Source organism: Gouania willdenowi, chromosome 11 (genome assembly GCF_900634775.1).
Source record: "Gouania willdenowi chromosome 11, fGouWil2.1, whole genome shotgun sequence".
In the NCBI taxonomy this organism is placed as follows: Eukaryota; Metazoa; Chordata; class Actinopteri; order Blenniiformes; family Gobiesocidae; genus Gouania; species Gouania willdenowi.
In genome coordinates, this window is record NC_041054.1 from 31,323,445 (window position 1) to 31,343,985 (window position 20,541).

The 20,541-nt window shown below is 43.4% G+C and overlaps 1 protein-coding gene across 1 annotated transcript in view; it reads right to left on the minus strand.

Annotated features, from left to right (window-relative positions):
- Positions 1-521, minus strand: part of abcf1 (ATP-binding cassette, sub-family F (GCN20), member 1) — a 38,570-nt gene extending 38,049 nt beyond the window's left edge. Inside the window, exon 1 of the mRNA XM_028461202.1 lies at positions 258-521. Within this exon, the coding sequence (XP_028317003.1) occupies positions 258-318 (61 nt within the window). The 5' untranslated portion in view covers positions 319-521. The remainder of the gene's footprint in view (positions 1-257) is intronic.
- Between the last annotated feature and the right edge of the window lie 20,020 nt (positions 522-20,541).

A 20,541-nucleotide genomic window follows, 5' to 3' on the forward strand; every position in this document is an offset into this window, starting at 1 on the left:
GTGTTAGCGTTACAGAAACAGGAAGTTATAATAAGTTATAGAACAACGTGAACATGTTGGTGGGGGACAGATAGCATAGCACACTGTAGAAGAGTTAGCATTGAGTTACACATCAGGCTAGGCTAAGGCTAGGCTAACAAACATTGCATAGTCACCATGACGTACCTTAATAAAAGCCTACAGTCATATTTGAAGAGAAGTTAAGACTATTCTGGTTAGCATGCTATTAGCTTAGCTTCTCACACTCGTTTGCTCACCAGCTGTTGGCACGTTTTCTTCATCCACCCACTCTTCTTCTACATTGCTTTTCTTAGGCATCTTGTTATTTAACGTTGTGTTGTCACTATCAGCTGTAAACAAAATGATGTAGTTTATCTACTGTCTGACAGTTGAAATTAAAATAAAATAATCGAGTCAACAACGTGTATAATATGAAGCCAGGCCGGTTAGTTTCCTCCTATCTCCTTTCCTATTCACTATTCTTATTAATCCCGGAAGTGTTCTTCTTCTAATGGTTTCCGGCAGGCTGTGCACTACAGAGGCGTAATGCTGCCTGTTATGGAACCAAAAGGAGTCACATGTTGTTAATGGTTGATTGTGCCTGGTGGAATAAAGAAACCAACCGAGACAGTGCTTGGTGTATTGATTTAATTCAGAGTGCACGACCTAATTAAGTAGTAAGGTAAGCACACAACAATGGCGACGAGAATGTGCGCATTGTAAAGCGTGAAAGTCAGCGGCGACACGGCAAGTGGGGATAGTTTCAAACCAGCATGGAGAAGTCAGGCATTTAACCGTTTCCTTGCTACATGGATCCAGCTACGCTCGGACCGAGGTGGACACGGTGGTTGACGTCTTTTGAGTTGTATGCGGACAGGAAAGGACTTATTTTGACTGATGATGCTACGGGTGCAACTAAACAGCGGAGACGTGCTCTTCTTCTACACTTGGCCGGTGTTATAGTTTAAGTGGCGACCATTTTAACTGGCGACCGACTTCCGGTAGCGTGGCTTGTTGCCACAGCAATAGCAGATTTGTTAAAAAGGACCAGGATGCATAGCTGCCCGCGTTGATGCCGGGTAGCTTTTATTCACGTTGTACAACTGTTTAAAGTGTTAATATGTGATTGTGTTTGCAGCTCTGTGTGCGGACGCGGTACATGTAGAAAACCGGACTTCTCGGTGCAAAGTGGACTCACCACGGCTGTTGTAAACAGGAAGTTACTTGTCTCGCACTTCTTCATCCCTATGTGTTTCTACAAAATCTACAGTCTATAATATGATGAAACAATAAAACAATGAACACGTATATGATCTGTGTCATACAAATAAATAAACAAACTGTTGAATTGCTTCCACTGGGGATCGATCCTTCATCAATGAGAAGAAAAAAAAATCAAATTTTTACGTTCGCTGCATTAACCACTCTGCCATTGATCAGCTTGTAAGTCATTGTTGTAATCTTTACATACTGTTTTTATTGGAGGTCGCAGAGGAATTGCACTATTTCCATGTTAACTTGTGACCGTGTTTACCTGAATTTACACACAGAGAAAATATCTCCATCATTGTTTTTGTTCACAAATCACTCTAAGAATATTTTTCAAACAATCTGTGGAGCCAAACTTCAGCGCAGGGCCTTCACTGTCCAGAACTATGACTTTGTTTCGGTTCAGATTAACTGGCGACCTACTTCTAAACATAGACATTATATATACATATATAATGTCTGTGCTTCCTAAGGTCGCAACATACCACAGGTTACATCTGGGTCACAGGTATTGTATAGAAAATAATAACATAAAAGACTGTTTACTGTCACTGTGGAAGTAAAATGGACAGACAGTGTTACAGGTGTGGCTATACTGATCACATGTATGGATCCCAAATGTCCAGCACGAGGACAAACTTGTCACAAATGCAATAATAAGGACCATTTTTCAAAAGTACCTAAAAAGCATAATGTGAACGTGGTAGAACAAGTTGATTATGCATTCATTGTAAAAGATGATGATGTGTCTGAAAAGCTAATAGAGTTGAAAATGTTAATAGATTCTGGAGCTACAAGTAATGTCATGTGAGAAAATGTGTGGTAAAAGCTGAAAATATAAAATGTCATTCTTATGTACCTGTAGGGCAGAGGAATGTGTATGCATATTCCTCAACACAGTCACTATCTGTTAAAGAACCATTTAAATGTGAAATCAAAATTGGTGATAGGACTGAGGAGGCGGAGTTTATTGTGATAAGAGGTAATGGTGAACCACTCCTGGGAAAAATGACTGCTATTAAATTAGTGGTGCTGAAAATAGGTGTAACTGTGGCTGCTGTCACAGACTTAAAACACACTCTTAAAGAGCAGTATCCAAAAGTGTTTAAAGGAGTAGGAAAACTAAACAGATTAGCCTGTACATTGATCCAAATGTGAAACCAATAGCACAACCACTGAGATGCATACCTTACCATTTAAGTGATGCAGTTGAGAAAACAATAATGAACTGATTGACATGGACATTATAGAACGTGTAGAAGGACCTACATCTTGGGTAAATCCTGTAGTGGTACTCCCAAAGAAAGATGTCACAGACATCAGAATGTGTTTAGACATGAGGAAAGCAAATGAAGCAATAATTAGAGAAAGATATCCCATTCCCACAGTGGATGAAATACTTCAAGGACTAAATGGCTCTGCAATCTTCAGTAAACTAGATCTCAAATGGGGATATCATCAGTTGGAGTTAACACCGAATTCCAGAGATATCACAACATTAGCAGTGCACAACGGAGTTTACAGATATAAAAGGCTGATATTTAGAGTCTCATCAGCCAGTGAGCAATACCAACATGAGATACTAATGTACTGGCAGGCATTGAAGGTGTGGAAAACATCTCAGATGATGTGATCATACACGCTCCGGACCAGGAAACACATGATGTGCTCCTGCATTCTGTAATGAAGAGACTTTCTGATTGTGGATTAACACTAAACCCAGAAAAGTCCCAGTTTAACATGAACAGACTTGTATTCATGGGAATATTACTGTCACAAAAAGGCTTTGGACCAACAGAGGAAAGAGTGAGAGCTGTGGTGGAGACCAGGGAGCCGAAGAATGCTGCAGAGGTGAGAAGCTTCCTTGGACTGGTAGGCTTCAGCAGTAGGTTTAAACCACAGTTTGCTACACTCTCAGAACCTCTGAGACATTTAACAAGGAGAGAGACTACATTTACAGTATATTTGGACCAGAGCAAAAACATTCATTTGAAAGTTTAAAAGCTGAACTCGCCAGAGCAGGTACCTTAGCATATTTTGACAAAGAAGCTCCAACTAAAGTCATAGCAGATGCAAGCCCAGTAGGTTTGGGTGCAGTGCTAATACAGGAACAGAATATGGAAGAAGTACCAGTGTGTTATGTAAGTCGTAGCCTAACAGACTGTGAGCGCAGATATCCACAAACAGAAAAAGAGGCGCTAGCACTGGTATGGACATGTGAAAGACTACATCCATATGTGTATGGTAGAACATTTGACCTAATCACAGACCACAAGCCATTAGGTCATATACAACAAAAGGTCAAGACCATGTGCACAGATAGAAAGGTGGGTTCTTAGACTACAACCATATGACTTTAAAGTGGTGCACATCGCGGGAAAACAGAACATTGCTGATTCACTATCAAGATTGTTGTCAGACACAGCACCACAGAATATTCATGAACATGACTCAGAAGAGTATGTGAGATTTATTGCAACAAACGCAACTCCAAAAGCACTTACTACGAGAGAGGTTGAAGAAGCCTCAGCTACGGACTCAGAGTTGTTAGAAGTGCGAAAAGCAATTTAAAATTGACATTTTGAGAAATGCAAAACATATGCACCCATTGCAAATGAGCTATGTGTAATAGGATACATCGTTCTCAGAGGGACTCGCATTGTATTACCAGAAAAGCTCAGAGCTAAAGCACTTTCCTGAGCTCATGAAGGACACTTAGGAATTGTTGGAACTAAACAACATCTCAGAACTAAAGTGTGGTGGCCCGGTATGGACAAAGCTGCAGAAATACACTGTTACCAGATAGACCTTGGCAGGATGTTGCTGTAGACATACTTGGACCACTACCTTCAAATCAATCAACACTTGTACTGGTAGATAATTATAGTCGCTACTATGAGTATGATGTTATGACATCTACAACTACAGAAAAAGTCATTGATTCTATTGACTCCATCTTCAGTAGACATGGACTACCAGTTAGCATTAAATCTGACAATGGCCCGCAGTTCAAATCTAAAGTGTTCAGAGAATACTGTGAAAACAATGGAATCAAACATGTGAGAACACCAAAATGGGCTCAAGCAAATGGAGAGGTTGAACGACAAAATGCATCACTGATGAAGAGAATCAGGATTGCACATGCTGAAGGACTTAATTGGAAACGAGAGCTGAGAAAATATGTAACTGTTTATCGCAGCATTGAACACCCAATCACAGGCAAAAGTCCAGCAGAACTCTTGATCAATCGGAAAATGAGAGGAAAATTACCGGACGTTCATGAGAAAACAACTGTTTTGGATGTACGTGACAGGGACGCTGAGCTGAAAGGAAAGTCTAAGTTATATGCTGATGAACAAAGAGGAGCTCAGTATTCAAATGTTGACGTGGGTGACACAGTACTGGTTCAACAAGAAAAAATGGACAAGTTTACAACACCATTTAACGCAACACCACACAAAGTTTTGTGTAAAACTGGAAACCAAGTCATTGTGGAATCACCAACTGGAGCTTGTTATCGCCGGAACACAACACATGTAAAGAAATATGAAACGAATGAGACCAAAGAAGAAAATGCATTGACTGAAAATGAGGAAAGTGAAGCAGATAAAAATGTTGATGCTTACACGCCAACACCACAAGAGGGCACTCAGGGTCAGGAAAAACAAATAGCAATCAGACCTCAGAGGGTTACAAAGACACCAGAGAGGTTCTGTGATTTTGTGGCGAAATAAACAATGCCATATGAGATGGTAATATGGACTTTAAAAAAAAAAAAAAAGAAGGGGCAAGGAGAATGTTAAAGGTTCATGGTTGTAAGAAACACTGCATGTCTGTTGTGAGGCTGTTTAAATAATAATATGTTAACGTAAACTCTGATTCCAAGGAAAAGGGGGATGTTATGTATTGGTTCTGATGATGTGATGACGTATGAGGAAGTGATGTTTTGGAGGTGGAACCAAAAGGAGTCACGTGTTGTTAATGGTTGATTGTGCCTGGTGGAATAAAGAAACCAACCGAGACAGTGCTTAGTGTATTGATTTAATTCAGAGTGCACGACCTAATTAAGTAGTAAGGTGAGCACATAACACTGCCCTCTTCTGTTCAGTACAATTACTCCACTTTAGATTCTCAAATAGAGGTTGGTAGAGAGAAGACAGCTCACGACTGCCTTGTCTATTAAACACAAATTTGTTCTTGGCAAAAACATTGATTTTATTGAAAACACTATAAACCCAAGGGTTGAAAATTATTTTAATAACATTCCTCTTTCAACAGAGTGTGTTATTATGTGATTTGGAAGGTTGATGACTTCAGTGACGCATGGACACGTGTGATGGGTAGTGTTGTGGTGGTCGAGACCAAATTTTAAAGGTCTCGGACTCTGAAGCATTTTGACTCTGTCTTGTCTCGGACTCGGGATTTTCTCTCAAGACCGTTCGAGACCAGCACTGATTGTGTGTGTGTGTGTGTGTGTGGCTACAAATTCAGTTTGGACCACAGAGCAGAAGGAGATATGAACTAATCACCGGTAAAAATCTCAGTAAAACTCCAGAAAACAATCACCAGTAATAAATATTATCTCCCTGGTAAAGACAGTAGCTCTAATAACTGGTAAAATGATAAACTGATGATATTACAGCCTGTGAATGCAGTACAGGGGACGCACTTACTCCACCTCTGGGTCCTAGTGCCAGCCGACCGGTGAAGCATGTTCCGTTTACTGAGGTCCGTGTGTGTTTAATAAGTCAGTGTGTGTCCGTGTGAAAGTCAGCATATTTATGCCTCTGTCCATCCACTCTTTTCATTATATCCATGTATTTTAAGGTTTTTATTACATAATATCAGCTGTAGTCCGGGCCACCGCCATCTTGGTTTATGTCGTCACCAGCGCGTCATCACCACAAGTTGCACAAGCCAGAATGAGTCAAATAACTGTAAAGACGTCTTATATTAGTCTATTTTCTTTTTAAAGTGGTGTTTTTTTGTGGCTTTAGACTCTAATTACACTTATGTATATAATATGTTCCCCACAATATAAACAGGTTCACAATATAATTATTTTTATAGTTTCTGTTTCCACTGTATCCAGAATAATAATAATAATTCTCAACAATTATTTAGTTTAACATCTTCCGGAAGTCTCGGGCAAGTCTTGGTCTCGGATAGTGTGGTCTTGAACACAACACTAGTGATGGGCATTAAAAAGTTAAGAACTTACAAAGACGGTGTTGTTATTATAGGGCTACGAGCACCCACACGGACAACGCAACACAGAGTCACGGACAGAGGACAGTGAAACATGTGAAATAGTCAAGCTGACCACACTGACATAGCCCATGTGGATGCTTGCCCATTTTATTTAAATATGCAGAAAGCCCACAATGCCCCAGTCTTAATCTGGTTATTTTAACTTGATTTGATTGGCTGGTTGACCACAGGAGTCTACTGCCCCGCACACAAGGTTGACAATTAAAATAGTGCCTTCCTCTAGTCTCAGTCTCCCACTCCCTTTGCCATTGTTGATACGCAGTAGTTTTAAAAATACTGACACACTCAGCATTCCCCAAACGAACCATATATTCAATTTCCGTCTGGAGAAGAGCCTCCTTGGCTAGCTTATCAGCAGCTTCATTCCCCACAAAACCTGAATGAGATGGGGTCTATTATTGTTTTTTCCTGGATCCCATCAGCTCTATCCGGTGAAGGCAACACAAAATTTCCATCACAGTATCTGCTCTAGCCCCAGAGTGGCCGTCAGAAACTGCCTGTAAGGCAGCCATAGAATCAGAATAAATATACAACAGGCCGCTCCACAGACGCCTTCCCCGGCACTGTGGTGGAGATCACGGGTGGCTTCGTCAGCTCTCTACAGGCCCACGAGGAAGTGACTCTACACCTCGGCTTGCAGAATGCTAGATCGCTAGCCAACAAATCTCACTTCCTGAAGGATCTTTTCATGTCCCGTGGGTTGAATCTGATGTACATTACGGAAACATGGCAACGGGAGGATGAGTATGTTCATCTTAATGAGCTGTGCCCTTTGGACTGCTTTGTGTTTGGAACTCCACGGCTCACACGACGTGGAGGAGGATTAGTGCTCATATACCGGAAGGCTTTCAACTGCAGACTGTTGGACATGAATACGTACAACGCCTCGAACTCCAGACGTGTAAGGTTGGAAATGAACACTCTTTTTACTGTGTTTTAATCTACCGACCTCATGGTCCTGCTCATTTATTTCTAGTTGAATTCTCTGAGTTTATGTCATCTATCATTAAACTGGAGAGTGTATTAATCTTTGGTGATTTTAATCTACATGTTGATAATTCCTCCTGTCCTATGGCAGCTGAGCTGATGTCTCTTATGGACTCTTTTCCCTTTGTGCAACATGTGTCAGGTCCAACACACACTAAAGCTCATACTTTAGATTTGGTCTTTTCTTTTATTTTAAAAATTGACCAACTACGTATTGAAGACTTACAAATAAGCAACCACTGCTGTATCGTATTTAATCTGTCAATCACACTGGTACAGACTACTTCCAATCTGAAAAAGCAGAGATGCATTCTTAATGAAGCAGCTATCAGTGGGTTTTCTGCCTCTTTTGACCCAACTGCCTTTGGTGGTTGTGTTGATGTTGACACATTTATGTCAAACTTTATTAGCCACTGTTTGACTGTTTTGAACACAGTAGCATCAGCTAAATCTACTCCAGGCTCTAATAAGAAACCTTGTCCGTGGATGAATGAAGCTATTTTTAGCTTTAGGAGAAGCTGCTGAAAAGTGGAACGGTTGTAGAAAACCACTAAACTAGAGGTGCATAGACTCCATCTTAAAGAAAAGATAATGTAGCTAAATGAAATAATAAAACGCGCCCGCTCTGCTTATTTCACTAATCTGGTTTTGCGAAATAAGAGAAACCCCAAGGTCTTGTTCAATACTATTGAAAATCTTGTTGCACCCTCACCGTCCCCTGTGCCTGTACACACAGGAATACTGTAACAATTTTTAAAACTTTTTTGTAAACAAAGTGCAAGACATTAGGGCTAGTATCACTCCTCCCTTGGTTAGCTTGTGCACTGCATCAGCCCCTGTGAGCTCATGGTCCTCCTTCACTCCTGTCAGCCTACAGGATGTTCAAGTTTTAGTAGGAAAAATGAAACCCTCATCGAGCTCTGTAGACATTGTTCCTACTTCTCTGCTCTTAAATGTTTTTGACGTTATCGGTCCTTTGGTGGTAAATATGATAAACCTCTCACTTTTATCTGTCTCTGTCCCCAGCTTCTTTATACATGCGATAATAAACCCCTTTCTAAAAAAAACAATCTTGATCCGGGGGAGCCTATAATCTACCGCCCCATATCTAAGTTTCCCTTCATGTCTAAAATCATGAAGAAAATGGTTGCTAAGCAGCTAACCTCATACATGGAACGACATGATATTTATGATAAATATTAATCTGGTTTTAGATCAATCCACTCCACTGAAACTGCTCTTCTGAAAGTTTCTAGTGACGTGATGATGGCCGCTGACTCAGGTCGTTACACAGTTTTGATTTTACTTGATCTGATGCTGCCTTTGATACAGTAGATCACAGTATACTGGTTGATCCACTCAAATCTGAGATGGGTTTTCTGGTGCTGTTCTCCAATGGTTTACCTCTTATATAACTGGAAGAACCTTTAATGTTTCTATTAATGATGTAATGTCTAATATGTCCAACCTGTCATGTGGAGTAGCCCAGGGCTCTGTTCTGGTTCCTGTTTAGTTTTTATTGTATCTGATGCCTCTTGGTCGGTTGATCCATGGTTTTAAAAATGTGTCTTATCATTTTTATGCTGATGATGTCCAGTTGTACTGCTCCTTTAATGACTCTGAGTTTCACTTTTTATCAGAGTTCTTAGATTGTAAATCCTGTATCAAAAACTGGTTGTCATCAAATGATCTCCAGATAAATTATAATAAAACATAAACTCTGATCATCTCTCCTGATAAAAAGATCCTGTGATTAAAAAGTCTCTTGGTGATCTGGGCTCATCTGTTAAAACCAGCCTCAGAAACCTTGTGTTTGATCAGTTAATGTCTTTGGAGGGACACTGTCATCTACTGACTAAAAACTGTTTTTACCACCTGAGAAATATCTCTAAAGTGAGACATCTGTTATCAAAATCAGATCTGGAACTGGTCATACACACATTTATATCATCACACATTGAGTATTGTAATTGTGTTTTTACATGTTTTAATAAGTCGACCCTAAACAGACTCCAGATCCTTCAGAACGCTACTGCCAGACTTTTAACTGGTGCTTCTAGAACATCACACATCACCCCCATTCTTGCTACTCTGCACTGGCTTCCAGTTACGTTTTCAATAAACTATTGTGGTGGCAAAATTAATAAATTATATTTACTCATATACTCCATTAAATGTATGCCTGCTTTGTCTGTCTTTCTTGGGAAGGTCAGAGGTTCTCACATGCCTCACTCCGATAACACAGCTGCTAACTCGAGGCCAGTCAGTCTCCACACCACACACACACACACACACACACACACACACCTACGCACATTGCACGCATGTGACTATCATATGCGATATGCAAAGGCGCCAATCTCATGGGACAAGCTGACCTCTTCCCTTCCTATCTGTTGGGGCGGGGTTATCAATCTGTAAAATATTGTGTGTGGAAAAGTTTTCCGTTAGTTCTGTTTTTCCCGGTCGGCCAGACAGACCTCCCTCATCATCCTGCTTGTACCTTTTTTATTTAGTTTAGAATAAATCATTTTTTATGACTTCATCACCTTTCAGTCTGGTTTTCATCATTTATCAACACAGAGCGTCCATCACAAGTTAAAGCCGAGGTCACCGTAAAACTGTCCCTGACACTATAAAATCTTAGTTCTGACTTTCCGAGTGTTACATGGCCAGGCCCATCAACATATTTCGGACTTCTTGTGTCCTGGCGTAGCCCCCAGACTCTGGAATAACCTGCACTAGTCTCTCTGGGAGCTCAACTGTGAGGACACTTTTAAAAAACTGTTGAAGACTTCACTTTTCAGAAAAACTTTCAGTTAACTGGATTTTAATGTTTTTTTTTAATCTTTTTATGATGCTGCTCTTATGATGTAAATGCACCCATGTTTTATTATGCTTTTATGATGTTGCACTTGTATTAATTTACTTACAGCTCTGTACAGCACTTTGTGATTTTATCTGCGAAAAACACTTTATAAATAAATCACTTACTTGCTTATTAAAAATAACCATAACAGGACAATTATCACAACCAAATGTATCTTCATCCCAAACTCCCCCCCTATCCTGGCCAATGAAGGGCATGTAAAAATGAGATCAAGGCAAGAAGTCTTGTTTGTATTAATATCAATCCGAGTTGGCTTCTCCACAGAGGGTTACGGGCATTAAAATCACCCACCCAAATCACAGAGAAACATGTTCTTCTCTCAGTTTCATCAAGCTCTGCCAAGATCAATTTACAAATATTATCCCCTCAGTGCTCCACACCTCTGTGATTAAACACTCCAAAGAAACTTCACATTCATATTGTTATGTACCCACCACCAGACCTATTGCCTCAATCCTTGCGCAAACAATCATAACCCGAAATTGAGAAATCTAGGCATGGTTTCAGCCTGTCTCTTGGATACACAAGATATCCGGTATCACATCAAGATCTCTTTCATTCCATTGCAGGATGCACACCATGTTGAATTAAGCTAAGTACCACTGAAAAAGGCTTCAAGCCCCCCTTCCTGCATACTACTTAATACTTCCTCCTCTACTCCATCTCCCGACCCACTACTGGTGCTGGACTGGCTTAAAGACTGGTTTTGAGCCTCCTGAGTCTCCTTCATGTAGTAGAACAGCAACTGGGGAGCATAGTCCTTAAGCCCTGAGAATCAGACTCAACCACCCAACTGATTAGATCTGATCTTGAATTTTGAGATCCATATACAACATCAACAATAAACGCCATAAGGGACTCCTTATTTACGATCAAATCCTGTTTAGATCTGCCACTCATCTCTATAACTCCTTTTGAGGCACTTGGAAGAACTATATTTACTATCTGGGCCTGAAACTTTGCCTCCACCTTTTTCAAAGCTTCGGCATAAGAGATCTTGTGTTGCTCTTTCACCTCTTTTACTTGTTTCACTTTTGCAAACAACAGGCAATCCTTAGAGGATGCTATATGACAGCTCCTACAATTACAGCATTTTGGAGAAGGCACACTACAGGACGTAATATCATGATCTCCTCCACAATTGGCGCAGCGCCCATTACCGTGACATGAAGCAGCCAAATGCACAAAACGCTGGCACTTGAAGCAACGCAGAATCAGAATCATTCATACAATGGATCTCCACCCTATACTCTAAATCTAAGGCCTCAGTAACCACAAACAAAATTAAAGCCGCAAGCGGCGTCATAGGGTCCGATGAAGCGGCCGGGGGCGGTAACCCACGGTCACGTATACCACTGTTGGGGATTTGGGAATTGGCCTGGAGTTGTAAGCGTTTTTCGTATAACGGCGTAGTTATGGCGAAGGATTTTCCTGTGTCATGATAGGCCCCTCCCACTTTTCACAGCCTGCTCTATTTGCCATAGGAATGTGCTTCCATCTAATAAGATTCATCCTACAGTGTTTTGAAGTCAACACGACATGTCGTCTTGCCGCTAGAGCTGCTGGCGTAGGACGGCCCAAGAAGCGGCGCCCTCTGAGAGCGCAAGGCATTGTGGGTGTTTTTGGTTATCGTTTGTTGTTTGGGGCTGTACGGTCATCATGTGTATCAAATATGAAGCACTTTGAACTTTGCATTCTGGAGTTGCAAGCGTTTTCGTATAACGGCGTAGTTATGGCGAAGGATTTTCCTGTGTGATTATAGGCCCCTCCCACTGGCCATGATGGGTAATTTGGTCATCGAGCGTTGTTTATGGATGGACAATCATCATGTGTATCAAATATGAAGCAGTTTGAACTTTGCATTGGAGCGTTCTAAGCGTTTTCCTATTACAGCATGCTGATGGCGAGGGATATTGCTGTGTCATTATAGGCCCCTCCCACTGGCCATGATGGGTAATTTGGTCATCGAGCGTTGTTTATGGATGGACAATCATCGTGTGTATCAAATGTGAAGCAGTTTGAACTTTGTATTGTAGCGTTATAAGCATTTTCCTATTACGGCGTGCTGATGGCGAAGGATTTTCCAGTGACATTGTAGGCCCCTCCCACTGACCACAGTCTGTTGTTTCTTCAATAGGAATTTGCTCCCCTCTGTGTAGGTTCATCCTACAGTGTTTTGAAGTCAACACGACATATCGTCTCTCCGCTACAGCTGCTCGTGTAGGACGACCACAGAAGCGGCGCCCTCTGAGAACGCAAAGCATTGTGGGTAAATTGGTTATCATGTTTTGTTTAGAGCTGGACAGTCATCTTGTGTATCAAATATGAAGCAGTTTGAACTTTGCAATCTAGAGTTATAAGCTTTTTCCTAGAACGGCGTCCTGTAAATGCTAACCGTGTACATGACCATAAATGCCACCGATCGAAAACACAATGCATGATGGGAAATGTTTCAAAGCAGTCATGACCAAGCTTGGGCACATGTCCTTTGTGTGAAATTTGAAGCTGATCGTAGTTTGTGTGCCAGAGTTATGGAGATTTGGACATTTCTGTGTGCTAACGAAAATTAGCATTGCATTGCAAACCGTGACAGATACGCAAATTCTTTTGATAACTTTTTATCTTCAATGGATCCTAAGTGGTGTTGCCAAGTTTTAAGCGAATCGGATGAATCCCCTCAGACTAGTTCGCGCAGATGCGTTTCGAGGGCGAAACGCCATTTTTGACATTTGACCCAAGATGGCTGACTTCCTGTTTGGTTTTGGGAAGGGTCACAATGTAACTTTTTGCTCATTCTGGGCCGAAGACTACATGTGGCGTTTTTCGTACATATCGGTCAAACTTGGCGGTTGTGCGGTTCCATCGTTTTTTTTCACGCCACCAAATTATCGAATTTTTCGCCAGGCGCGAGGTGCGTGCAATTTTCGGTGAGTTTTCGGGCGTTTTTAGGGGGTCGAATTAGCGTTCAAAGTGGGGAGGTACATAATAATAATAAATAAAAGCAAAAACAATAGGTTCCTCTGTCCCATTCTGGGACATCGGACCCTAATAACATCCCAAAGCTTCACACTGCAGAGGGGAACGAGACAAGGTTGCCCACTCTCACCTTTGCTTTTTGCAATATTTGTTGAACCTCTCGCAGCAGCTGTTCATCAGAACTCTGTTATTAAAGGAATCCACTCATCCATCTCAGAACACAAAATTAATCTTTATGCGGATGATATTTGACTCTATTTGGAAGAACCCCAATCCTCATTAGAATAATTATTTAAACTAATAAACAGCTTCTCTAAACTATCAGACTATTCCATTAACTGGTCAAAATCATCAATCCTTCCATTAACAAAAAAATCATGGAACCCACCAACCCAAAACCCACAATACCCCTCCCCCACAAATATAATTAAATATCTAGGCTTAAATATATCACCAAACCTAAATGAATTAATTAAACTGAACCTAGACCCTCTGTTAAATAAAGTCACAGAAGACCTGCGGAGATGGAACAATCTCCCCATCTCACTCCTTGGCAGAATAGCCTCAGTTAAAATGAAAATCTTACCTAAAATAAACTATCTGTTCTCTATGATCCACTGAAACCACCAACGCAATGGTTCAAAAGATTAGATTCTGCAATTACAAAATTCTATGCTAGGAATAAAAAAACCAAAATAAACCTTTCAACTCTTCAAAAAAATAAAAGCGAGGGAGGGTTGGAAGCCCCTAATTTCACGCATTATTACCTAGCAAACCAAATTCTATATTTAACAGAATGGCTAAAACCAAAAGAATACCACAACACCTGGCTAGAAATAGAACAGCTAGACTGCAAACATATTAAACTCTCTGATCTCCCTTTTATCACTGCGACCCTCAAACGTCATAACTGCTTTAAAAACCCACTGATTGCCTCCACCCTGACTGCGTGGTGGAAAGCCCCAGACATTACAAATGTTCAATTAAAAACTAACATGCTGTCTCCAATCTGGCACAACCCTGACTTTAGAAACAGAAAAACACCGCTCTATCTAAAAACATGGGAAGATAGCGGAATTATTAATCTCCAAGACCTCTTCGAAAATGATAAGCTCAGGACATATAACAATCTAACCCAAACATTTAATATAAATAAAAGTAATTTTCTTCAAAACCTACAAGTAACAGAGACAATTAAGAAAAATACGGCAATAGATTTAATCACTTTGCAACCTCCAGAACTGGCTACATATATGAAAAAAATCTCAACAAAAACAAAAAAAACTCTCAAAAATATACAAAGCACTCTTGAACACTAACTCTAATCACTTACCAATCACTAAATGGGAAGCTGAACTCTCAATCACCACGAACACCGATTTCTGGACAGAAATTTGTTGCAATACCTTTAAGATGACTAAAAACACAAATCTTCAGCTAATTCAATACAAGGTCCTCCACAGATCCCACATTACCCAACAGAAAATGTATAAAATGGGCTTCTCTCCAACAGACATCTGCTCTCAGTGCACCCAGGGAAAAGCTGATTCATATTTACAAGCCGTATGGCTTTGTTCGCCAGTTCAACAGTTTTTGTTTCTAATTATTGAAAAACTGTCCTCCATTTTGGACTACAGGATCCCTCTATCTCCAAATCTATGTCTGTTAGGAGACCTGACTATGCTTGATATTCCAGCAAACCAATCACAATCCATCCTTGCGGCACTTGCCATGCAAAAAAAAACAATATTAGTGAATTGGAAAGATAAAAAATCCTTAAACATAAACCAATGGCGAAATCTCCTCATAGAATTTATTTTCATGGAAAAGATGTCTGCTCTCAGAAAAAATAAAATAACCTGCTTTGAGGAGCGTTGGACTCCTTTTTTAATTGCATTGAATCTTGATTTTTCATTTTTAGCTTGATGATCTAGCCTGCAAGCAACTGCCAGCACCACTCTTTACTAACACACTGATCTAACTGTAGTCCTGGACCTCCATGGGGTTGTGGGGTGGCCTTGACCTGGGTGGCTTGAGTGGGTTGCTGGGGTGTTTTGGGTGCCTCTGTGGGGGCGTGCGTCCCTTTCGGGTGCTCTCGTGGTCCCTGGGCGGTTTGGTAATGCTCTCCTGCCCCCTTCGTGCACGTCTGGGTGGCCCTTGGTGCCGGGGGCCTGCGTGTCTCTCTGCCACTCTTTCCTCTTGCTCTCTGTCGCCCTGTCTCGTCCTCCCCCCTCCTCCGCTTTCACTCGGTGCCTGCTTTGGCGAGGCGGGCCGCTCTGGGCCGGGTGGCGGCGGGGGTCGCCTCCTGCACTGCTGGGGGATGTGGCTGGTGCCTGGCTCCGCCTGGGGGGGGGGTCCCGCCGTGCTCCGTATGGCCGCCGCGGTTCGGGGGGGTGCCACGGGGGGTCTCCGGTTTTGCTGCTCGTCGCGTCTCTGGGGCCCGCGGTGCCGTGTGCCCGTCTGCGCCGTCTGCCCTCTCTGGTGGCCCGCCATGCGGACGGGCCGGGCTCCTACTAGACAGGCCTCCTACATGGACACTTCACATCACTCACTCCCAGCTGGTCTGGCTCACCCACTTGTTGCACCACACTCACATACCCAACCCTTGGGGGGCTGGATGGTGGGGCTGGGGGTGGAAGGGGCCGCCCCCTTCGCTACTAAGTAGTGGCGCGGGGGCGGCACTCCCACCACTGGCTGCCCTACTAATCCCTCCAATTTTAATTACACCTCAACACACCACCCCCCGGAAGGTGGAACCACCACTTCCACCCTCCGGAGCTATTGCACCACATACACATATATACACATAGGCTGGATGGGGAGCACCGCTCCCCTCCATCCACCCTTTTTTAATAGCACTTCATACATTCACTAAACACATACATTCACTCAGGGGATAGGGAAGTGCCTCTCCATTGGGGAATGGAGAGGCACCATAACAGGGTGGTGGGTAAATTCACACATCTGGGCCTGTCGGGTGGGGGCCTGGCCCCTCTGTTGATGGCTGGGCTACCGTGTGGGGATCGGGGGGTGCGGTTGGGCGTGGCGGGACGGTGGGTCTCGGGGGGGGTGGAGGGGTGTTGCTGGGGGCCCCCTTTGCGGGGTCTCTCCGAGCGGTGCCGGCCTGGTGGGGCATGGGGGTGCCCCTTCCCTGCGGGTGGGGCTTGGCGCTTGTCTCGCCTCCTGGTTGCCTTGGGGGCGCGCCTCGCGGCGTGTGGGTCCGGGGCGGCTTGCCGTGCCGGTGTGGGGGGTGGGCGCGCTGGGGGGTGCCGGCGTCTGCGCCGGGGTTGGGGCGGGGTTGCTTGGCGCTTTGGGGTGGTGCTCTTTGCTGGGGGGCGGCTCTAGCTGTTCCGGGGGTTGAGGTCGGTATCGGCCACTTGGTAGGTCTGTCCTGCTATCTGCGGGCTGGCGGGTGGGTGGGTTCTGCGCCTTTGGCTGGCGGCTGCTGCTCCGCATCGGTTGTGTGCCGTTGGGGTCCCTCTCTCCTGTGGTGGCGGCCGCTGGTCGCTCTTGCACCGGGGGGGGGCATTGCCTCGTGGCTTGCGCTGTCCGGTGGGGGGCGGGACCTGGGCAGCTGCCCGTTCTGCGCGGCTCTGGCCGTCTGCTGGGCGGAGGCCTTGGCTCCTCTGCTGGGGTCTCGGGCGGGGGGCTCTCTGGACCCTTCCCTCGGGGGGTTGGGTGCTTGGGTGTGGGTGGGTGGGGGTGGCTGGATGTTGGCGAGGGGCCTTGGGGTTGGGGGTTGGGGTCGGTGGGGGGATGCGCTGGGTGCTCGGCTGCTTGGGGCTTCCTCGGCTGTGTGTGTGGGGGGCGGTGGCTGCCTCTCGGTCTGGGATCTTGGGGGCATCTGGGGGGTTGCTCGGCCGCGGGGGGTTGCCTGGGGATCCCTGGCCCCCGCTCTTTCTGCTGGCCTGGCTGCATCTGCGGGCCCAGGGCAGTTCCTGGGTTTGCAGTAGCGTTTTTTTTTTTTTTGCACATATACTGGTATACGATGCACTGGCACGCCTTGGGAGGTGGGATAAAACTCATACTGGGCTTAACCTTAAACACGTTAATCCCAAATACCTGCCTTAGTGTGACAGGGTGGAATGCTTCCCCCCTCCTCCTACCTGCTTCTTGTAGCGCTCCTCCCTGCGCACCTGGGTTGTCTGCTGATTACAGGGCGGGCACCGAAGGGATTTAGGTTCAGGTCTGCTGTGGCTCAGATTCCTTGGTCGCTCCTGTGCGCGGATCTCTCCTCCTCCGTGAGTCTGTGGAGTTTTACCTCTGGTAGTATCGCGGTGGCTTAACACGCTGTGGTCACCCTGCGTCAATCACCACCGTTCCTCCTCGTTGGTAAGTTATCTGCTGCCTTTTACGCATCATTGGCTGTCACTTTGCGCTCAAAAGTGCTTTCCCTCCAGGGCTCTGGTGTAGGCTGACGGCTGGCTGCTTTGGGCGCATTGATTGCTACTCTTGGGTGAGTTTTACGCAGAGTTGCTCTTTCTGCTGCTGTGCGCACCGGGCACTCACGGGTTTTTCCTTCTTCCCTAGTGCCATCGCAGTGCGCATTGGTCATCGGCAGCGGTTTGTTTGAGTCATCAGAGTGGGATGTTTGAGTAAGCGGCATGCCTCGCCTTTTGGCCCAGCTGGCTGTGCCTAGTCCGTCCTAATGCCTTCCTTTTTATGCAGTGTGGTGCTTTGGTAGGCGCACCTTGCGCGCACTTTCTGTGGAGGCCGGGAGAGCGCCTCTGTTGGGGTCTTTGGACCGGTGCTTCTTCTGACCGGTAAGCTGCTGGTTTCTGCCTGGCTCCTTTAAAATTATAATCCCTCTGTCTCCTAATGTGGTGCTTTGATCTCACTGCGGGACCAAACTGCACCTTCCGCGTCTGCTGGGAATAAGTCTTGGCCCACACCATTCATCGCACTGTGGTGCAACTCCTCTCACCTTTGCTGTTCTCGATACTTTAAAATACAGTAACCCTCCCAAGCTGGACTTGGGAGTTTCGCTAGACATTTTTTACCAACCCGTCTTTAAGGTTCTGCCAATGTATAAGTATTGTACATATAAGTTGTGCATGATTGGTATTTGATTTATTTTGCATTTTGAGTTTTTTTTTGTGGCTTTGCATGTGTGTGCTTTGTTTGGATTTGTTCTGTTTGATTCTTCTGTACTAATGGACACGAAATGAGTACTCTTTTAAAGAAATGCTGTGAAATAAAGAACTTTGCTTGTTATAATTCAAGGTTCTGTCTCTGCCCCATGATTGAAGGTAAAACGAGCCTGTCTGCCTTTATGCAAGGTCCTAGGTTTACCCTAGGTGGCGTTGTCACTTAATAACTTAAAGATCCCGCTTATTTTGCCACATTAGGTACTACCATTCACTCATTCCCCCTGTTCACAGCCACCACCATTATAGCTAAGCTTCACACTTGTCACCATACTGGTTTGATTACACAACATAATAAGCACAATATATTCTACAACCTCACATCTCACCCTCACTGCAAAACAATCTATTCTTCCCCACCTTTTCTATTTCCTACCTTGAGTCTCTCCTCCCTGCTCCCTTTCCCCTCCCCTTAGGTGTAACACTGCTCTCCCTTTTTATATCCTCCCTATAATAAAAGATTTCTTACCCTTCCTTAGGGAGGGCTGGTGATGGTCACAATTAAGCAATAAAATAAATCAATGTATTTTATTGCAATAACAAAATATGCATTGCTGTCTCATAATGATTGCACTTCCTGTGGTGTTGACCTTTGACAGCATGTGCAGACAAGTAAAAAAAAAAAAAAAAAATAAGCAACGCATTGGGGGTTTCTGATAATTCCTAACCGGAAATGATAAACAGCCAATAAACACTCTTTCTGGCAAAATATTACCTCTGACCGTAATCAAAACTAAGGCATTGGGATTTCTGCCTTCACAAGCTTTAAACCATTTGACTTCACAAACAATCCCACCAATGATACTTTCCTTCATTTCACACTCTGAAATTTCAGCACATACACTATAGATGATGCCATTAATTATTTTTGCTTCCACTTTTTTCCCGGCAATCTTCGATTGTATGCTAACCTTAGCTATTTAGTCCACCTGATCCTTGCTTTTACACAATACCAGCAGTGCTCCATTAGACAGAACAAATTTAAGCATCTAACCCGTCCCCAGTTTGCTCTTTCAACTTAAAGATAACTCGAAACTCTACAATTGCCTTTGCTATTTTCATGAATTGAACTCCGTCTCTCCCGAGTGAGGTGTCGGTACCACACTTCCTATTCCCTGTTTTACTTCTATCTATGAACAAACAAGCAATCAAAGATCAAACCGAGTGAATAGTAGTAAGATTGCATCTGAGGACACTGACAGCAAATCACACGAACTGTAATAGACGTCCCCGGAAGTGTTTAAGTGGTGGCCATGATTAAAGAGTGTTCAGATTGATAGGGATGTCCCACATGACGTCCCTCCAACTGGAGCAGCCATTTTGACGGTCTAGAAAATGCTAAACTGCCTGTGATACTAATGCTCGTTGCGAAATATTCCTATAATGCCGGTCGACCAGGAACGGGCGCGGTAAGTTGACCTCGCTAATCTTTCTGACGGGGAAAAAAGCGACATCCTGGACATGCCCATAGTACCGGAGGGGATCTTTGGCTCCTCGCGCCATGCAGCAACAATGTGATGACGGAGCCCTCCACCTCTGTCTTCCTTGGGAATCTCCGGCCCCATCTCCACCGGCATTCCCGCAAACTGCTCCTCAGGGTTCGCAGATCAGCAGGCCGGGACCGTCTGCTCCTCCTCATTTTATTTTCAAACAGTTGTTTCATTATTATTATTATTATTGTTATTGTTATTATTATTGTTATTATATATATGTTTATTTGCTTTACATTATAAATATCTCAATTTTTTTTTATTGCTTTCTTGTTTTTTATATTAATATGTTATATATTTGTAATATTGATAATACAATATAAAATTAAAAATGTATAATCATAATTAATACCTCGATCAGTAGTTATTATTTTATTTTCATATCGTGATGATATTATTATTATTATTATTATTATTATTACATTATAAATGCCTAAAGTTTTCATTATTAATATATTATATATTTTAATTAATATATGTATCAATAATAATAATAATAATAATAATGTCC